General features: G+C 31.8%; 2 protein-coding genes across 2 annotated transcripts; one reads left to right on the forward strand and one right to left on the reverse strand.

Annotated features, from left to right (window-relative positions):
• Positions 1-10,921: 10,921 nt before the first annotated feature.
• LOC140450814 (uncharacterized) lies at positions 10,922-11,776 on the forward strand. The gene has a single exon (XM_072544487.1). The coding sequence runs from the start codon at positions 10,922-10,924 to the stop codon at positions 11,774-11,776; it is 855 nt and encodes a 284-aa protein (XP_072400588.1).
• A 2,339-nt stretch (positions 11,777-14,115) lies between these two features.
• On the reverse strand, positions 14,116-17,628 carry LOC140450815 (uncharacterized). Its single transcript, XM_072544488.1, has one exon. It carries the CDS (start codon positions 17,626-17,628, stop codon positions 14,116-14,118), a length of 3,513 nt encoding a protein of 1,170 aa, XP_072400589.1.
• Between the last annotated feature and the right edge of the window lie 501 nt (positions 17,629-18,129).

Below are 18,129 nucleotides of genomic sequence, written 5' to 3' on the forward strand. Positions count from 1 at the left end.
GTGTCTATAGTTAATGGTTTTGAAGAATCTGGATATTTTAAATAGCGGGATTAATTAAAAGTTTTTTAAGATGAATAAAAGATTTTTTAAATTCTGGAGTGTGTATAACTTTTGCATGTTTCTTTAGACACATAGTTAGAGGTTTTGCTATTTTGGCGAAATTTTGGATGAATCTTCTATAATATCCTGCTAATCCTAAAAATGACTTTATTTCTGTTTGTGTAGTAGGCTAGGAAACTTTTTGACGGCATTTATTTTATCTGGAATAGCAGGTACTTACATATTTTATACACTGACACTGAATTTAATTAGAACTATTTAATAAAAAAAAAGTTATACCTGAAATCTGCTTCTATTTGAGAAACTTGAGATGAACTATTACTTGCTTCTATTTGAGAAACAAAAATGCAAAAATGAGTTTTTCTTGCGTGCTTTTATTTGAGAAGACGAAGACGAATTGCCTTAAGGGTAGTTTGGTTTGAATAGTTTAAATCTGAACAATTTACAGGCGCAGAAGATAAATACAGCAGAAAGAAGGCATGCCATGCTGATCGTATAGTATTTAATTTAGTGAAATGAAATTGCAATATTTTTATCATTATAGTTTATTTATTAGACAAGCCATTGTAGAAAGAATAATTTTCTACAGTCATTAATGATTAAATTTTTGGAAATACGATAACTATTTATATCTTTGAACCATTTTCGAATGTCTGCTTCCGAAACACAAGCTCTCACACTACTTACTGTTTCACTTGTTCGCTGCACAGTTGTTGGATGTCTTTTTTAGGAAAGCCTAAAATATAAAGTGCTATTTTAGTCATCTCTATTTTACAAATATCCTTTATTACCTGATTACCTTGAACCAACTCTCACCAGGTCTGCTGGTTTTAAAGCGATTAGGCCGTGGATTTTCAGTCAAAAATGTTTAAACACTATTTAAAATTTCCCCTCGTTTCCTAGGGAATCCTTTGGTTGCCAGCTCTTCTATTCCCCTGAACAAAGAAAAACAGTAATTTATCACAGTTCAACATCTTACTTAACTAAATTAACTTTACCTTTCAAGATTAGACTCTTCTGTTGCCGAAAGAATTGGATTTGGACCGCATGTGTCTTTATGACCAGGATTTTTGATTTTAAATTCCCTCGTCGATTTGAGTACACCGTATTTTTTGCCGCATTTCTATATGTCACACTGTTATTCTTGACTTTATTTACGGCAGCTTCCATCGATTCCGCATTATATTCATTTTTTTTATCATGATTGCAAACTAAAGTCTAACCATTTTCGAGATGAGCGGCAACAAAATATAAACACGCTTATGCACGTGATAGGAATTTGAAGATCTATTGTACAGAGTTGCAATAAGCCAAATCGTTCATATTTTAATTAAAGCCTAAATTATATTTAATCCTTACATTTTGTAGTACAGTTTTTGGAGTTATGTATAATAAATGTTGTTTTAATAATTAATAGTAATTGACAGTAAACAATTTTCTAATTTAAACAGTTGATAGTTAATAGTAAACAAATTTTTAAAAAATCGTCGGCCTAATTTGTTATGCTGCTAAGTCCATTTTTGCATAGTTTACAGGAGGGAGAAAAAACTGAATAATACTTTTTCTTTTTTACATATCAAGATTTTAAGGATCCCGTTGGTTCCTACGATGATTCTAGACATTTTGTAAGTTTTAATTCTTGAGTACCTAAAGTACAGTGTAAAAAAATCAAAAAACAATAACTAGGCAGTTTTTCGTTTTAAGGTTTAAATTTGATTAAGGACTTATTAGTTATAACACTTAAATGAACATAATGACATTTCAATGTGATTTTTAGTTAAGGTTTATAATAAAATAATCAGATAAATACAGTATATATTAAAATATTTATTATCAAATGTTTAACAACAGAATCAGTCTTTAAACATGAAACAATATTATAGATTATTTTATAAACAGTAACCAACATCGTATTAAATGTTGTAAGTATTCTTCACTAGCTACACTTTTATCTTAACCATTAAAATCACAGTCAATATTAAAACTTAATCAAAGTTAATATTAAGAGACAACTTATTTAAAAGAAAAATTCTTGAAACAAAAACTAAACTTTTAAAAATAATTAAATTCTTCACAAAAAACAGTCTTCTAAACACTCTAAATTCAAAGGAACATCAAAATAAATTGCAAAAATAACCTACTCATGAGGTAAATCATCATAATATTTGTGATAGTCAGATGGAAGAGTCTTTTTGATTTCCTGCAGGTCTTCAAACTTCCGGAGGGTGATTTTATGTCGATTTTGGTGCAATTGCGTTAAATCACTAGTCTTATATAAGAATGAAATCGTGAAGATCTTCTTTGTGGTAAAGGTTGCCATTTGTCCTTATAAAAAGTTTCATAGAGAATGGATCCATTGCTTTCATAACGTAGAGCTCGAATGTCGGTCACCTTAGGATCTCCTTTGGTGGATGTTCCTGGACGAATGCTTTTAAAAACTTGTATTTTTTCAAATCTTTTTAAGTAAGTGTGTTCCAAATATTTTACAACATATGGGGCTGGTAATTTTCGGGCATGTTTAACAATAGAAATGTATTCAGCTGGTACGTTTATGATTTTATTTTTAAGCTGAGGTTCTATCGTGGAATGCATAGAATCCACCTTCATTTGGGTGTGACCTACTTCTAAAAATGTTTGTTCAATAGTAATATTTGTATGCTTTAACACAATATTTAAAAGAGCATTGGATAAAATACAATTTCGATTTTGGTATGTACACCCGTCACTATAAAGTATAATTGTTATATTTTGATCTTTAGCAATATTAAATATTACATTGTTTTCTAAAAAGTCTACCCAAATGGAAACAAATTCTTCGGCATTAAGTCTGCCTTCTACTTCATTCCAAATAAAACAATTGACCTCTTTGTTTTTTAAATTAAAAAAGATTGTGAACTTGTAGCTTAGTTTTGTAATACAGTGTACTAACATTCGATTTAGGTGCCATTAACACTGCCTGCAAATCAACGGTAACGGCATAGTTTTCTCCCTTTTTGTCTTTATCTTTTTCTTCTCTGGCTTGGTTCACTTTCTCAATATGGTCTCTGTGTTGCTTTTCTGTAATTGGCCCTACTTTATAACAGGTGCATTTTTCGCACTGGTCTTTTTTAGGTCTGAATAGTGCAAAATTTTTGCCTTCAAATTCATTTGAAAACAAGGCTATGGAAAGAGGTTTTATATTTCGGTTTTTGCACCAATCGTTAACGTAAAACTGATAAGGACTTTAGTTTCTATTTCCATTCTGGCAATAAATATAACTTTTGAGATGTTGTTCGACAATAATGCACTTCCATTACAGAAAGAGAATCAAAAAATTTAAATGATTGTTTGGGTTGCGAAGCCACCGATTTAGATGGTTGATTGTGATGCCTCAATATTCTAGGAGGCTGTATTGTGAAGTCCTTTTTCCAAGTTTGTACAGTCCACTTCCTAGATCTAAAGTGTTCAAAAACATCATTCGACATACCTTAACCTTTTCATTATTAACTTTTAAATGATAAATAAATGTATTAGCTCTCTTTGTTATCTCTTTGGTGTTCCGATTTCGTGGTCGCATTGTCTCAATAGTGGTTACACATAAGTTGAGGCTTTTTTTTCTCCACAGTAGTGTGTATTAGTATGAGCAAAATGAGGAGGGGGTCAATGAACCGAGGCCGGTCTAGACAACATTTAATAGGGTTACTTAAAATAGGGTGGAGCGAATTAACCAATTAAGATTGTACACAATTTCGTGGTCAAAATGACTAATTATAACAATAATTAATTATAAATTACCCTAGAGTAATCTAAAATAGGGTGGGGAAATATATGATATTATTGCACGCAAAATGAGGAGAAGCTATATAGAGTAGGGTACGGTAGGAAAAATGTGTATAAGAAGCCAAAACTTGCACACATCAATCAGAATTTCAAAATGAGTGCTATATTTCGAAACGTATTTTTGGGTGAACGTCGGTTTTACCTGAATCCATCGAACTCAAAATTTGTTTCTGTTTGTCTAGCACATGAATTGAATTTTGAACCGGTAGTGTTCATCAGTGGTAATAAACAAGATCGTGTTTTATTTAGTGAAACTGAGTGGTTAAACTTTCTATCATATAAAACTGTAATTGACAGTTTCATGGGAGGAAATTCTCAACAATCAATTAATGATGGTAAAATACAACTAGAGTTCATGCAGCTACCACAAATGTCAGTTGTAAAAGTTACCAATGGTGAATCACAGATAATTTTGGGTGCCAATTCCATTGCGTCGTTATGGATACTACTTCCAATAATTAATTACCATTTGGAAACTTTGAAAAAGGATAAATTCACCAGTTCCCTAGAAATACTAAAGTTGGGGGTTGATTCAAATGATCCTATTAAAACCGGGCTACAAATAATGGAGCCAATAAAGAATATAAATACAACAACTTACGGTATGGCGTTGGAGTTAATTCACAGATTTCCAGAGCTACTCAATGATAAAATTTAGTGAAAATGTTCGTATTCACTACATTGAAGCAACTTGTTCATGTAGAACGAAGTATTGGGAGTTTGTGGCTGCTGACAGAGTAAGATTTCAACATAGAATAAAAGAACTTGCTAAAATTATTAATCCTGTATTGGATGTTAGGCATAGAAATAAATACATTTTGTAAAAAATTTAATATATTAAATTACCCCTTCCACTGTAAATTATTTAAGTTATATGTAGGAACAGATCCTTCACAAATTAATAGTCACCATGTGTCTGGAAGATAAGTCAGACAAACTGAATAATTTTTATAGCAGGTTATCCACATTTAAAAACTGGAGGGGGTTGGTTCCCTCGATTGAGTTAGCAGTATATGGATTTTACTATCTACAAAAAGAAGATATTGTAAGGTGCTTTTGGTGTCATGTAGAAATTTATCATTGGTTATCTACGGATGATGTTTATAAAGAACACATCAAATTCAGTCCAAACTGTAGTTTTGCACAAATAATTCACACCGAATTTTCTAACCACCAGAAAAATTATAGATCAACACCAGACATGAAAATCGAAAACAAATTTTCTAAATACCAGATTAATAAAGACATAAAAACCAAAAACACTCAACTAAATAGAAATACAAATTTATATCTAAATGTGCTTCTTATTTTTGTGCATTGTATATTTTTCTTATTGAGTATCTGTATAAGTAGAAAAGAATGTAAAATATAATGCAATGTTGAAGATGTAAACAAAACTGTGTATGTTGGATTATTTATCCTATAAGTAAAAAAAATAAAAGATTTTTTTGTAAAAAACAGTTTTTATTTTAATATTATAATACATTATTTTTATTAATCCATGAATTATGTGTAACATCCATCCCTAACCATTTCACAAACACCTTGTTACCCTTTCTTTTCAATACCTTCTCTACTAAGTAGATATCAGGGTACCGGGTTTTCTTTAATTCTTCGCTGTAAAACGCTCCTTGAATTTCTTCTTTGCGTGAATCTTCTAGTAGGTAAGTGACTGGATTTGTCTGCTTAACTTTTCTTATTTTAAAAATCTCATTTGTCCAATTGGGTAAATAACCCTTTGTAAACAAATTTCTAAATCTCGAAATCCGAACGTGATCACCAACTTTGAATTTATGTTTCTTGGGGTCAATGATTTTAAGGTAATTATACGCAATTATTTTCTTGGCATTCTTTTCATTAACTTTGCTAGGAATAGCACCTGTGGTTGAATGTATAGTGTTATTGTATTTTTTTACTATATCAGGAAGAATATTCAACCACTTGTAAGTACCTTGCAAGCTGAACTGCTTCCACAACATTGATTTTATTGTTCTTATTACTCTCTCTGCAATGGAGGCTTTTAAATTCGAGAATGTACTGTAATGGTTAATATCACGTGACATCATAAGCTCACGAAACTGTGAATTGTAAAACTCCTTACCCAAATCTGTTTGAAGGTTTTTTGGTGGCTTCTTCATTTGATTCAAAATTTTTTCCATAGCTTTAGTAATTTCATTCCCTGTTTTTCGTTTAACCGGTTCCGCCCACACAAATTTACTAAACGCATTAATAACAACGAGAATATACTGGTGTCCATTATTTACTTTGACATAAGGAGTCATTATAGCTAAATCTGCTTGAATCAGATCGTTTAATCCTTTGATGATTACATGTCTCCGTCTAAAATTTTTTCTTGCCGGTTTATGGAGTTCGTGTATGACTTGTGATTTAATGTTTGACATCTTGTTCTAAAGGACAACGAAGGGTCATATATACTACAAAAGACGAATCTTTTTCTAGTTTAAATAAAATTATATCACCTTTAAAAATCTTTACTCCTGGTAAGTCATCATATTTATACTCTGTGTTAACCGATTTCGAGTTTATTATAACTTTTCCACCTGAAACATTAATTTGTACAAAATCAATAGTACCACTTAGTGAAAATTCATATGAAAACAAACCACTATCCAACATATAATATTCTTTGTTTAAGTTTGTTTTTTTTTGTTCCTTTGAAAGTTAATACACATTTACTATAGAAAGAAGAAGGATCACACACAAAATATAATGGCGAGGAAGATAGATCAGGAGTTTGACAATTTTTTAAAAAATGACTTCCAAATCTATTTATAGGCATTATTGTATTATATTACCTTCTCGAAGTTCTTCAATTATAGATATAATTTCATTTACGTGTCCGTCGTTACCCGCAGCTTTTGATGCTACAAGCAGTCGTAATCTATCTATAAGTTCATTAAAATCATCGAAGTATTTATACTCTAATGGGTTGCCACTATATTTTCTAAAAAGTGCACCACCCTTTTTTTTTAAATTTTTAGCTAAATTTCGGGTAACAGGCCCTTGTGCTAAATTTCCGGGGAGTGAACTTAAACGAGTTCTAAATGATTGGGGTCTCGTTTCCAAAGCTGGTTTAATAATAAAATTATATTTATCTTTTATTTTTGATGGAATACTTTTTATAGGCAATTCAGGATTATTGTTTCTATATATTGCATTTGTTCTACGTAAAATATCAACATACTCATTAACATCTGTTTTTTTAAACGATTGGGGGTTTACTTTGAAAAGCAACTCATAAAGACCCGGTGTTCCCTTGTATCTTATATTATTAATAATCAAATCTGCTCCATCAAAATCAATTATGGAATCTCCGATAGAAAATTTTTCTGTTTCCAAGTCATGATAAATTCCTAAATCGTGGTCGAAATCACCTTTTGTGTCTTCGATGTTAGCTTTAATATATTTCTTTGGTAAGGGTGAAGTATAATTTTCGTAAAATTGATTCATTATATCTGGATTAGTAATCATCTGATTAAATTCTCTAAGCGTATCCTCAAAATATCGATTAATACTCTCATCCGTGGTATTCGCTCGTCCTTCTGACTGAAAAGTTTCTTCTGGTTGTTGTGTGAATACTTCTTCTTTTGGAATAATAGATTCATCTCCAAAATTAGTAGGTGTTTTTGACCCCCCAGGGAGTATACTTGTATTTGGAGAAGAGTAAGCTAAACGATAATTAGATTTTCGCATTTTATACCTTTTTGGTGTGCTTAATCTCAATGGTTCTTGAAAAGAATACTTTGGTTCTTGTTTAATAGATGGAACGGTTTCTAGTTTATGCAAAAGTTCATTAAGTGGTTGAGTAATTGGTTTATAATTTTTTTCTAAAGCAGATTGAGACTGAACGATGTCATGTTTTAAACTGCGATACTTTTTCTTTAACGCTTGTCGCGATAAAAGCAGTTTTCGTGTAACTTTGGGATCCATTGTGTATTCTAACCCCCTTTTACAGCCTTATATACTTATCGAACCCACAGCGATATCGACCCGTTGATTTGGAAGAGTCTTTATCAATGACTATAAATCCATATCTATCTTTCCAGCAAAATGAACACAAATCTTTAAACTGTAAGAAAGTCATATCAATATTTACGTGATCATCAAAGATATGTTTTAAATTTGTAAAGTCCTGTTGAAAAACTACAAGTAAATTAGAATTATCTCTAATTAATTGTTTTGAAATTGCACTATATGTTTGACATAAATAAAAGCAATCTAAGTGTTTATGTCTTCCGTAACAATAATAATTTTGTATAATTTTTTGGTCACAGGATGGAATATCATCAAAAATAACTACCGAATTCTCTTTAATATCATCTGGAGGTGGTACATTAGATGAATCATTATATTCTTCATAACCAATTTCCTTTATAGGCTCAATCAAGTTTCGCAAGTACATATACTTTGGTTGATACAACGATTTGGAATATAAATAAATATTTTCAAATCTAAAACCATTTGGATGTTCAATTAAAGACAATAATACGTTAGTCTTGCCACACCCACTTGGTCCAACAATTAAAACCCTTTTGACACCATTAAAGAGATAACCATGTTTTACCTGAAGTTCTTTGGTAATATCATCGTGGTTTGTAATGGGAAGAGAGAGGTTTTGTGGTTCAATCTTCATCGCGAAAATGAGTTTAAAATATTTGGGTATATATAGCCCAACACCTATATATATATATATATATATATATATATATATATATATATATATATATATATATATATATATATATATATATATATATATATATATATAAGAGGCAGACCATGAAAAAAAAACAAACTACAAAAAGAAAAGGACGTGGGTTATTAAACTCACTCATTAACAAGCTCCCTCTAGAGCTACATCTTCCAGGATATTCATATTGTGGACCAGGAACTCGTTTACAACAAAGATTAAAGCGAGGGGATAAGGGAATCAATAAACTAGACGAGGCTTGTAAACAGCACGATATTGAATACTCTAAAAATACTGATTTATCAACCAGACACGAGGCGGATAAGATTTTAGAAAACAAAGCTTGGGATATTGTAAAATCGAAAAGGACCCCGTTTGGACAAAAAGCAGCTGCTTGGTTTGTAACAACAGCTATGAAAGGAAAACGAAAGTTAGGAATGGGCCTTAAACGCAAAAAAGGTGGTTCCCTTCGTAAAAGAACATATAAAAAAAAACGAGTAATTAAAACACCGAAAAAGGGTGGATTTTTGCCCATACTTCTACCTTTATTGAGCGCACTCGGAGCCGTCGGAGGAATGGGTGCAGGAATTTACAAGGCCGTTGGAGATGCGAAGGCTAATCGAATGAGTCTTGAAGAACAAAAACGCCATAATATTGCCATGGAACAGAAAGGCAAAGGATTGTATTTAAGACCGTATAAAGGGTATGGATTATACTTAAAACCTTATTCAAAAAACTAAACCTCCCTCATCACGCTTTAACAAATACAGATATAATAAAGTATGGTAAAACATTACCATATTTTAGAGGTGTATTCATGAGAGATATGTTACCTAAAAATATTTATAAAAACGAGTGTGGTGTTATAAATTTAGATTCAACAAGTGGTGAGGGGACACACTGGGTAGCCTATGCAAAATCTAAATCTCAAGTAATTTACTTTGATTCATATGGAGACTTACCCCCGCCACAAAATGTAATCAAATATTTTTTAAGTAATGGTGATGTACAGATATATTACAACTACGATAAAATCCAAAACGATTCATACAAGTGCGGTCATTACTCACTAGATTTTCTATTCAGCTACTATAAATAGCAAAGAATGTAATATGTTTACGTAAAATGTCTTTAAACTTTACGCTTACTGGAAGCTCTTCAAATCTGAGCTATAATTTTAATCCTCCGATTTACCTTGAAGATGAATTCGAATATGAAATTGGTCTAACCAGTTTTTATAGTTTTAATACTATTCCAAATGTTGATGAAAGCAATAACGTTTTTCTTTGGCAATTCAAAAATTTAACCCATACCTACAAAATACCTAAGGGCTCTTATGAATTAGATGATATTACAAACCTTATTCAAAAAAATATGAAAAAGATTGATAATGATGCGACTTTAGAAATTACTCCACAATTATCAACTTCTAAAGTTGTTATTAAGAGTAACCGAGAAATATCATTTCTCCCAATGAATTCTATCGGGGTATTATTTGGTTTTAAATCACGACTACTAGCTCCAAACCAAACACATGTTTCAGATAAACCGGTGGAAATATGGGGAGCAAACACCCTGTGTGTTGATTGTAACATCGCTTCAGGATGCTATTTAAATGGAAACCCTGTCCATTTCATTCATAATTTTTTTCCATTGGTACCGATTGGGTATAAAATAGTGGACGCTCCTCAAAATATTTTGTATTATCCAGTTGGCATCAAGACAATTACCAACCTTACAATAAAAATTATTAACCAAGCAGGTAAACTTATTGACTTTGGAGGAGAAGAAGTAACTGTAAATCTACATCTTCGAAAACGTATATAATGGTTCTAGTTTTTTCTGACCTACCAAAAACATATATAAGGAGATCTCCTTCTAAAATAATAACATCATCTAATCGTCGCTTCCTACAATCGCTAGGATTTAAAGTTTTGGTATAATGGAAATTCTTCATGTTACTGGTCAACCTTTTAATGACAACACCATTGAAGAATATCAGTTTCACACATATCAACCATACATTCCTGGGAAATTGGGTTATAATGATGAAATACGTATTCCTATTCAAGATTTAGATGCATTTACATATCCAGCCAATAGTTATCTTTATATCGAAGGACGCTTACTCACACATGATAATCACACACCAACAAAACTAAAATTTATTAATAACAGTATAGCTTACATGTTTCGCGAACTACGTTATGAATTAAATGGAGTAGTAATTGACTCGTACGTGATGTAGGATTGGTATCAAGTATTAAAAACTACCTGAGTCTCAACGAAAATCAAAGCCTGCAATTGGAAAACGCGGGTTGGTTTCCAAAAATGAATAGAATGGAAACCAGTAATGAAGTCCCCAAAAACAGCGTGTTGGTGGATTCAAATGGACACTTTAACGTATGCATACCTCTAAGACTCCTATCAGGGTTCTTTGAAGATTTTAAGAAAATTATTATGAACATGAAACAGGAATTAATACTTATTAGATCAAATGATGATATTGATGCTGTAGTAAGCATAGATGAAACCGAACGACCAAAAATTGATATTAGTAAATTATATTGGGAGGTACCACATGTAACACCAAGTATACGAGAACAGTTACGACTTAACAAGATTTCACATACAAATCAAGAATTACCTATTAAATTTCGTTCTTGGCAAATGATTGAATATCCTGCTCTAAACAACTCTACTCGCCATACATGGTCAGTGAGGACTAGTACAAAAATAGAAACACCTCGTCACATTATTGTTGCTTTCCAAAATAACAGAAAATCCAAATTGACAAAAGATATGAGTAAATTTGATCATTGCACTTTAAAAAATATTAAAGTATTTTTAAATTCTGAAAGATATCCCTATAATGATTTACAATTAGATTTTAAAACAAATAGATTTGCGAAACTTTATGAAATGTTTGGCAATTTCCAAGAAAGTTATTATCACATGGTGCTGAATCAACCCATATTTAATCCTCATGACTTTAAAATGATTGCTCCACTCATACATATTGACTGCTCTCGCCAAAAAGAATTAATTCAATCGGGATCAGTCGTGTTACGTATAGAGTTTGAGACAGATGAGCCAACAACCTCTGATATCTCGGCTTATTGTCTAATATTACACGAGAAAGAATTTACATATAATGCCTTAACTAAAATAGTAAAACAATTATAAATCGATATTATTATGCTTGACAGGTTTGCTTTTTTATTATATTTTTATACCGGGGCATGTGTTGAGATTGAGGGGAGATGTGCATAATGTATGAGGAGAAATGGTATCTATAGTATTATATGTGAGTCTCATGCGCATGACTAAAAATTGTTTTATAAATACAAGTTAGATACCGCATTAACACACTCTTTAAAATGTGTCTAATAGTAGATGTGCAAGGTTTTAATACCGAAAAAAATAAATTTATCGCAAAAGAGCTGGCATTCTATGATGGCAAAAAAATTAGTCATTATTTTTTCAAACCACCATATCCAATGAGGTTGTTGAATCCAGAGTTCCATAAACAAGCTGTATGGTTAATGAATAATTATCATGGTCTTAACTGGAATAATGGATTTACCCCACTACATCAAGTTCGTGATATTATCCAATACTTGACAAGTAATGTTAATATCGTTTATGTTAAAGGAAAAGAAAAAGCTCAGTATATAAAAAAGTATAGTTTGGCACCAGTAATGGAATTTGATGAACATCCAGCTTTGGAGAAAATGGAACCTACATGTCCTTACCATTTAAATAATATTGGTGTATGTGCACTATCTAATGTATTTAACTTATACAAAAATTTTATTATGCAATAAAGATTTTTTCTTACCTAATGTTTTATTTAAGTAATAAAAATACCTTATTAAAAAATAATACTTTATTAAATAATTACTACATTCAAACGATATAAGTGTTAGTTAAATTTTCCAGCGCAAACCTGCATAAACGACAACTGGATTGAGCAGGGGCAAATCCTTCTAGCTCTGTTCTCCATTCGGGACGATTGAAGTGTACAAAACATGGAAGTCGAGCTCGAATTTCGAAATCCTGTACAAATTTCTTGGGTAGTAGATACCAAGCCTTCAATAGTTCCAATGGGTCAATACATTTTCTAATGTACGGTATCGTAAAGCTTTCCAATTCTGTTTTTGTAAACATGTACAACGGTTTTTGTGGATGCTGATTCATCACAATTCTTTTCGGACAACATTCCATTATTGTTAAAACGGTTAATGTTTTTAAACACCAAGTCTATCCACTTTTGCTCCTCGACTGTAGAAATGAAAAATAGTCTATTTTCTTCTTCCGGTGAATAAACTTTTCCACTACGCAAGCGCATCACTTATACTAAGTCTTGAAAAGTTTTTAAACATACAAAGTTTATTTTGATATTCCCTTTTTAACTGGTTAATAATTTTATGTAACTTTTTAACATTTCTTGTTTTTTCGTAAAATAAAATATCGCGTTTTATTCTTTTAATATCTGCACGAAACTGATCGACTCGTTCACGAAACTTTTTTGAACGCATACTGTTCACATTAACGAGCTTTTAAAACTCTTATATCCCTCTACTCTGAGTGACTTGCAGACCCCCACTCCTAATGATATAGTAACACTAGATTGTACCACATCCCCCACGCATCGCAAGTCCCCCACTCAAACTAATTAGCATACTTATAGTATAGTTTTGTGTTCAAAATATAAGAAACAAGAGGAACATGTCGTATAAATATTGTGATAATTTGGATAATCAACCTAGTGGTGACGAGTGGGATATATTTCCGACACTCTCTTTTTATATTGTACGACAAAAGCTGTGCCTTATTTGTCGTAAAATGTCTGGAACTAGACTTATTCCAAGAAATTTAATATTTAAAGGGTGGAAATTGGTATTTGAATTTTGCACATTTTGTAGTGAAACTAGACCCATGGGATTATCTCATCGAAACGTAGGATATCGTGATGGGTTATTGGAATCTCCACCACATAAATGGGACTCCCCACGGCCTGTGTTAGATTTACTATAAATAGATGTTAAAACCTTGGTAGAGATTATTAAAATGGTATCATTAGACTTTATTGTTTTACAAGCAATTCTGGGAAATCTGCTTTTAATCCAGCAACCAATCAATGTTAGGGAAGTTTTTGTGTGCTTTGACAGTAATGGTACACTAAATGAAACATGGCCTGAGACATGGTCAAGAATGGAATCATATCCGGGAAACCATTTTTTACCAACTTTACAAGCTGAAATACCACTAAACAGCACTAAATATAAATTGCGTTTTAGACATATGAGTGGTAGAAGCAGTGACTCCAAATGGTTAGAACTTTATAATGAAAGATTTAAAAAGGATAAAGTTATATCTCCAATATTTTATTATATAGCTATTTGTTCTACTTTTTCTATACTTGCGGTATTAATAGAATTTTTTAAGATTTTAAATAAAAAGATTTGTTTATATACATGTGTTTTATTGATACATATAAATATACAATTATTATACAAAATTTACAAATATGAATCATATTGAAAGGAATTGACTTTAAAAAGTTCATCCAAAGGAATATTTTCTAAATCGGATAATGCCGGAGCGTCTAGCAGCTTATTCCCAAATGTTATAAGGTCATCTATATTACCATTATGTGAAGTGATTAAAAAATGCCCCCACGCAAGTGTTTTTACGTCACCGTTTATAACATAGCGTTTGTCATCCTTAGCAGATAGTGCAATTTTATTTCTAAGTTCTGTATATATGGTGTGTAAATTAGACACAAATACATACATTTTTCTAAATATTACACCACCTTTTTTTACTAACAGAACGTAATCACTCATTTGCAGTTGTGTTTTGGTTATGTGTTTTGAAATGCCTTTTGCTTTTTTTATTAGTTCATTTGCTTCTATACAATAAGCTTTAGCACCTGTACCATAAAAACATTTAATGGGTATAGATGCAAATTCATCTTTCATTTTTCCTAATATTGAAGGGGTTTTCGGTATCCCGTGAATATTATAAGTCGGATAGTTGGAGGTGTCGAAATGTTCTAAATTTCTTTTCATATCCGCATAGAAATTGGGGGTATATATCTCCATAATCAAGGAGTCTGTGTCTGTGTATAACAAGTTTGCAGCTTCTCCATACTTCTTTTTGATGTATCCATAATAAAAATCATATATCACAATTTTCGATAAATCTAAAATTGTAAATCCAACATAGAGAGGCTTATCGTAAACTATTTTGGTTTTACCCAAATGAACCGCAACCAAATTTTCATTAAACACAGAACAAGACTTGAATTCTGGTTTCGAGATAAGTGCCCTGGCTCCCAACGAATTTGTTTTGGTTTCCCAGCGAGTACAAAGGCGGATATCCTTTCTTTTTTCAAGATTCTCTAAAGTTTTTCCGAATATCGCATTATTTAGCAATTTAAAGAGATCCCGCTCAAACTCGTTTTTGGCTTTGTTTCTAAGTGATGTGTTTAGGTCAATATATTTTTTTAGCCATGGTGATTGCGAAAACTCTAGTATACGATGAATCCTTTTTAGAACCAGACCATACTTAAGACACTGTTTAAGATTGCGATAATGAATGACGTATTTAGTTTTATTGTTGAGATTTGGTATAAGTTTAGGATATTTGCTTCCTGGTGGTACCATGCTTTCGGGGCAGAATGGCATATCATTATGTGCAGAATGTAAATGAGCTGGATATTCCAAATCTACTTCCAACACATACCCTTTATCCGCATCATCTTTCACCGAAAAACAGTTAAAGTTTTCAACATCCGTTACCCATTTGAAATGTCCATATGGAAGATATTGACACATGGCAGCACCATATAAATTTGTGGCATCTAGATACATGATGTAAGACTCGGGTTGTTGAGGATCAAAGTTGGGTACATAATGATTATTTGCCACTGCTTCTCTTTTACAACATTGTGCCACACCTCCTCGTACCCCTTTCTTTAAAAAGTGTACCATGTCAATGTCGGTAAGAAGCTCCAGTTCAATTTTGGTGTATCTTAACATGGCATCCCAACTTAGTGCAGGAGCTGTTAGGTAGTGACAAGGATCTAAATTGTATTCTTTGTGACATATGTTTCTAAAGTTCTCAAACACGTCAGCTAATAATAAGACATCTGAGATTAGGTACAACATAGCATAGTCACTAATAGATTTACAATCAAATGTGTTCCATACATCAATTGCTCTTGCATAATCGTCATCAGAAATGTCTTGGTTAGTTAGATTATTGTAGAAATTTTCTTTGGGCGGTAGTGTTTTTTCTTTGAGTTTGTCAAATCCATCCATATATGAATAAGGAAAAACACCCTTGCGTCTCACAAGTTCAAATTGTTTAGTATCTGGGAAATACTTTCTAATTTCTATACATTGCTCTGAGTTTAAAGTTGCGCTCAGAGTATCCAAAGATTTCGCCAAAAATCTGTATGAATCAACAAATTTCAAATAAATATATTTATGTGGGTCCTTTTCTACCAATATTGATTTAGAAATTGTTATATATTTTTCTTTGGTCTGGGCAACTACTGAAACTTTTTCACCAGCTGTTGAAAGCTCTTTAACAAATAGATGACAGTCATAATTGCTCATATTGTGTAAAAATACAGGTATTGAATTTGAGAGTTTGTAATTTATATTACAGGAATTATGAGCTGGCCCAAGATATTTTGAAGTTAAATGATGATGATCTCTTACTTTATGATTAAAAGGATTAAAGGGTTTTTTACACAAGTAACATTCAGTAGCGCTCACATGTTTTTCAAATTCTTCTTTTGTTAACGGTAACATTGGTTTAATATGTTTAAGGTGATTCGTGTATAGTTCATTTACTAAACACTCTAGTTTCTGTATAAATACTTTGGGAGCATCCTCTCCTTCATATTTTATTAGTTTTGAAAGTGAATCATCATAGTTGCATTTAAGGTAAAATGCAAACGAATATGCTTGGTGTTCAGCTGTTTTGATTGAATATGAGTTTCCATTAAAAGGTTCAGCATAATCTATGGGCTTAAGCAAACTTTCAAAGTCCGCATACACAACAAATGGTACAGGCAACATTTTTTGAATGTTGATAAATTTTAGTATATTTTCTGGCACCATTTCGCCAAACTTATTTATTTTAGGACTTGATGTGGGAAGTTCTGTGTAAATATGTAAACAGTCGCTCTTTTGGTGATTATTGAGCTTTTCTTCTTTGGTAAAGAATTGTAGACATCCATCACATAAATATTCTTTGCGAGTGTTTTTTGTTTTTTGACTTTTTACAAGTCTGACCAAGTCTAGAATCAGACAATAATGACTTTGTTTATCATTTGTTATAAGCAAAAGGTTTACATGAGTGGCATGACGATTACTTGTAAAGTAAAGTGGGCCAATTATTTCATATTGCCTTTTATTATTTACGAAATTGGATTCTAGCCCATAAACATTTACTGAAATATTATTAAGGGTCTCAAACTGTTTAATATCTTTCAGTTTCATCGGAAAGTCAATCCCTTCAAAATTTAACAAAGTATCATACGGTGGATATGATTCTGGTTTGCTTGGGTTGCCAACGGGAGGAAAAATAGCTGCGTTAACACTCCACGCAAAACACTTATTATCTCTGTTTTCGATATTTAAAATAGCATGTTTTCTTACTATGGGTATTGGGAGACGAATATATGTTGATGCAGAAATAGAGTTAAATTTGTTTATGTTAACATCTAAAAACATTATTTCCTGTAATGCCCAATTTGAATCTTTTTCTTGAAATTCTGAGGCTTGCGTCATCAGTGCTTTCTTAAAATCATCAAATGTTTCATCCATCTTAGTGCTAATAGATATAATTGTATTGCATGTGTTCATGGACTTGATATCTGATAGGCCACTATCAGGTTTTAGATAAAGACTAAATATTTCAAAATTTACCTTTATGATATTGTGCAGATGTAGATATTCCCTCAAGATGTTCAAAACTTTGGGTTTAACATCATTTAAAAATCCATGATAATCCATTTTCTTATTACTATAAAAACGATAAGATGCGATTCTGTTTTTAAACGCATGTGTTAATTTGGAAACACTGGCATCTATCACTTCCAATCCAAGTGGTCTTAATCTTTTTTTGGGAATATAATAATCCCCATTATGCTCACTATCACTATTCACATTTCTGTATTTACATGTTTTTCTGTGTCGGGAGAGGTTATCTGAGCGCGAAAACGATTTATTACACATAGTACACGTATTCATGATTCTCGATAAACTACTGAGGAGTTCCGCTTATTTGCCTTAAATAGTATAATGATATTATGAGAATGTTACCCCCACCATGCTATTTTCAGACATTGGTCATTGATCTTGAGTAGAACTGATGTTGTCTAGACTATTGCGTGTCGTTCACCCCAATTTTTAGAAATTAATCATTAATCTTAAATAGACCAGATGTTTTCTAGACACCCACATGTTCAGGGGCTTATTTAATTGACCCTTGTTTAGAAATTAATTAATCATAAT

This window comes from Diabrotica undecimpunctata, chromosome 9 (genome assembly GCF_040954645.1).
Source record: "Diabrotica undecimpunctata isolate CICGRU chromosome 9, icDiaUnde3, whole genome shotgun sequence".
NCBI lineage: Eukaryota > Metazoa > Arthropoda > Insecta > Coleoptera > Chrysomelidae > Diabrotica > Diabrotica undecimpunctata.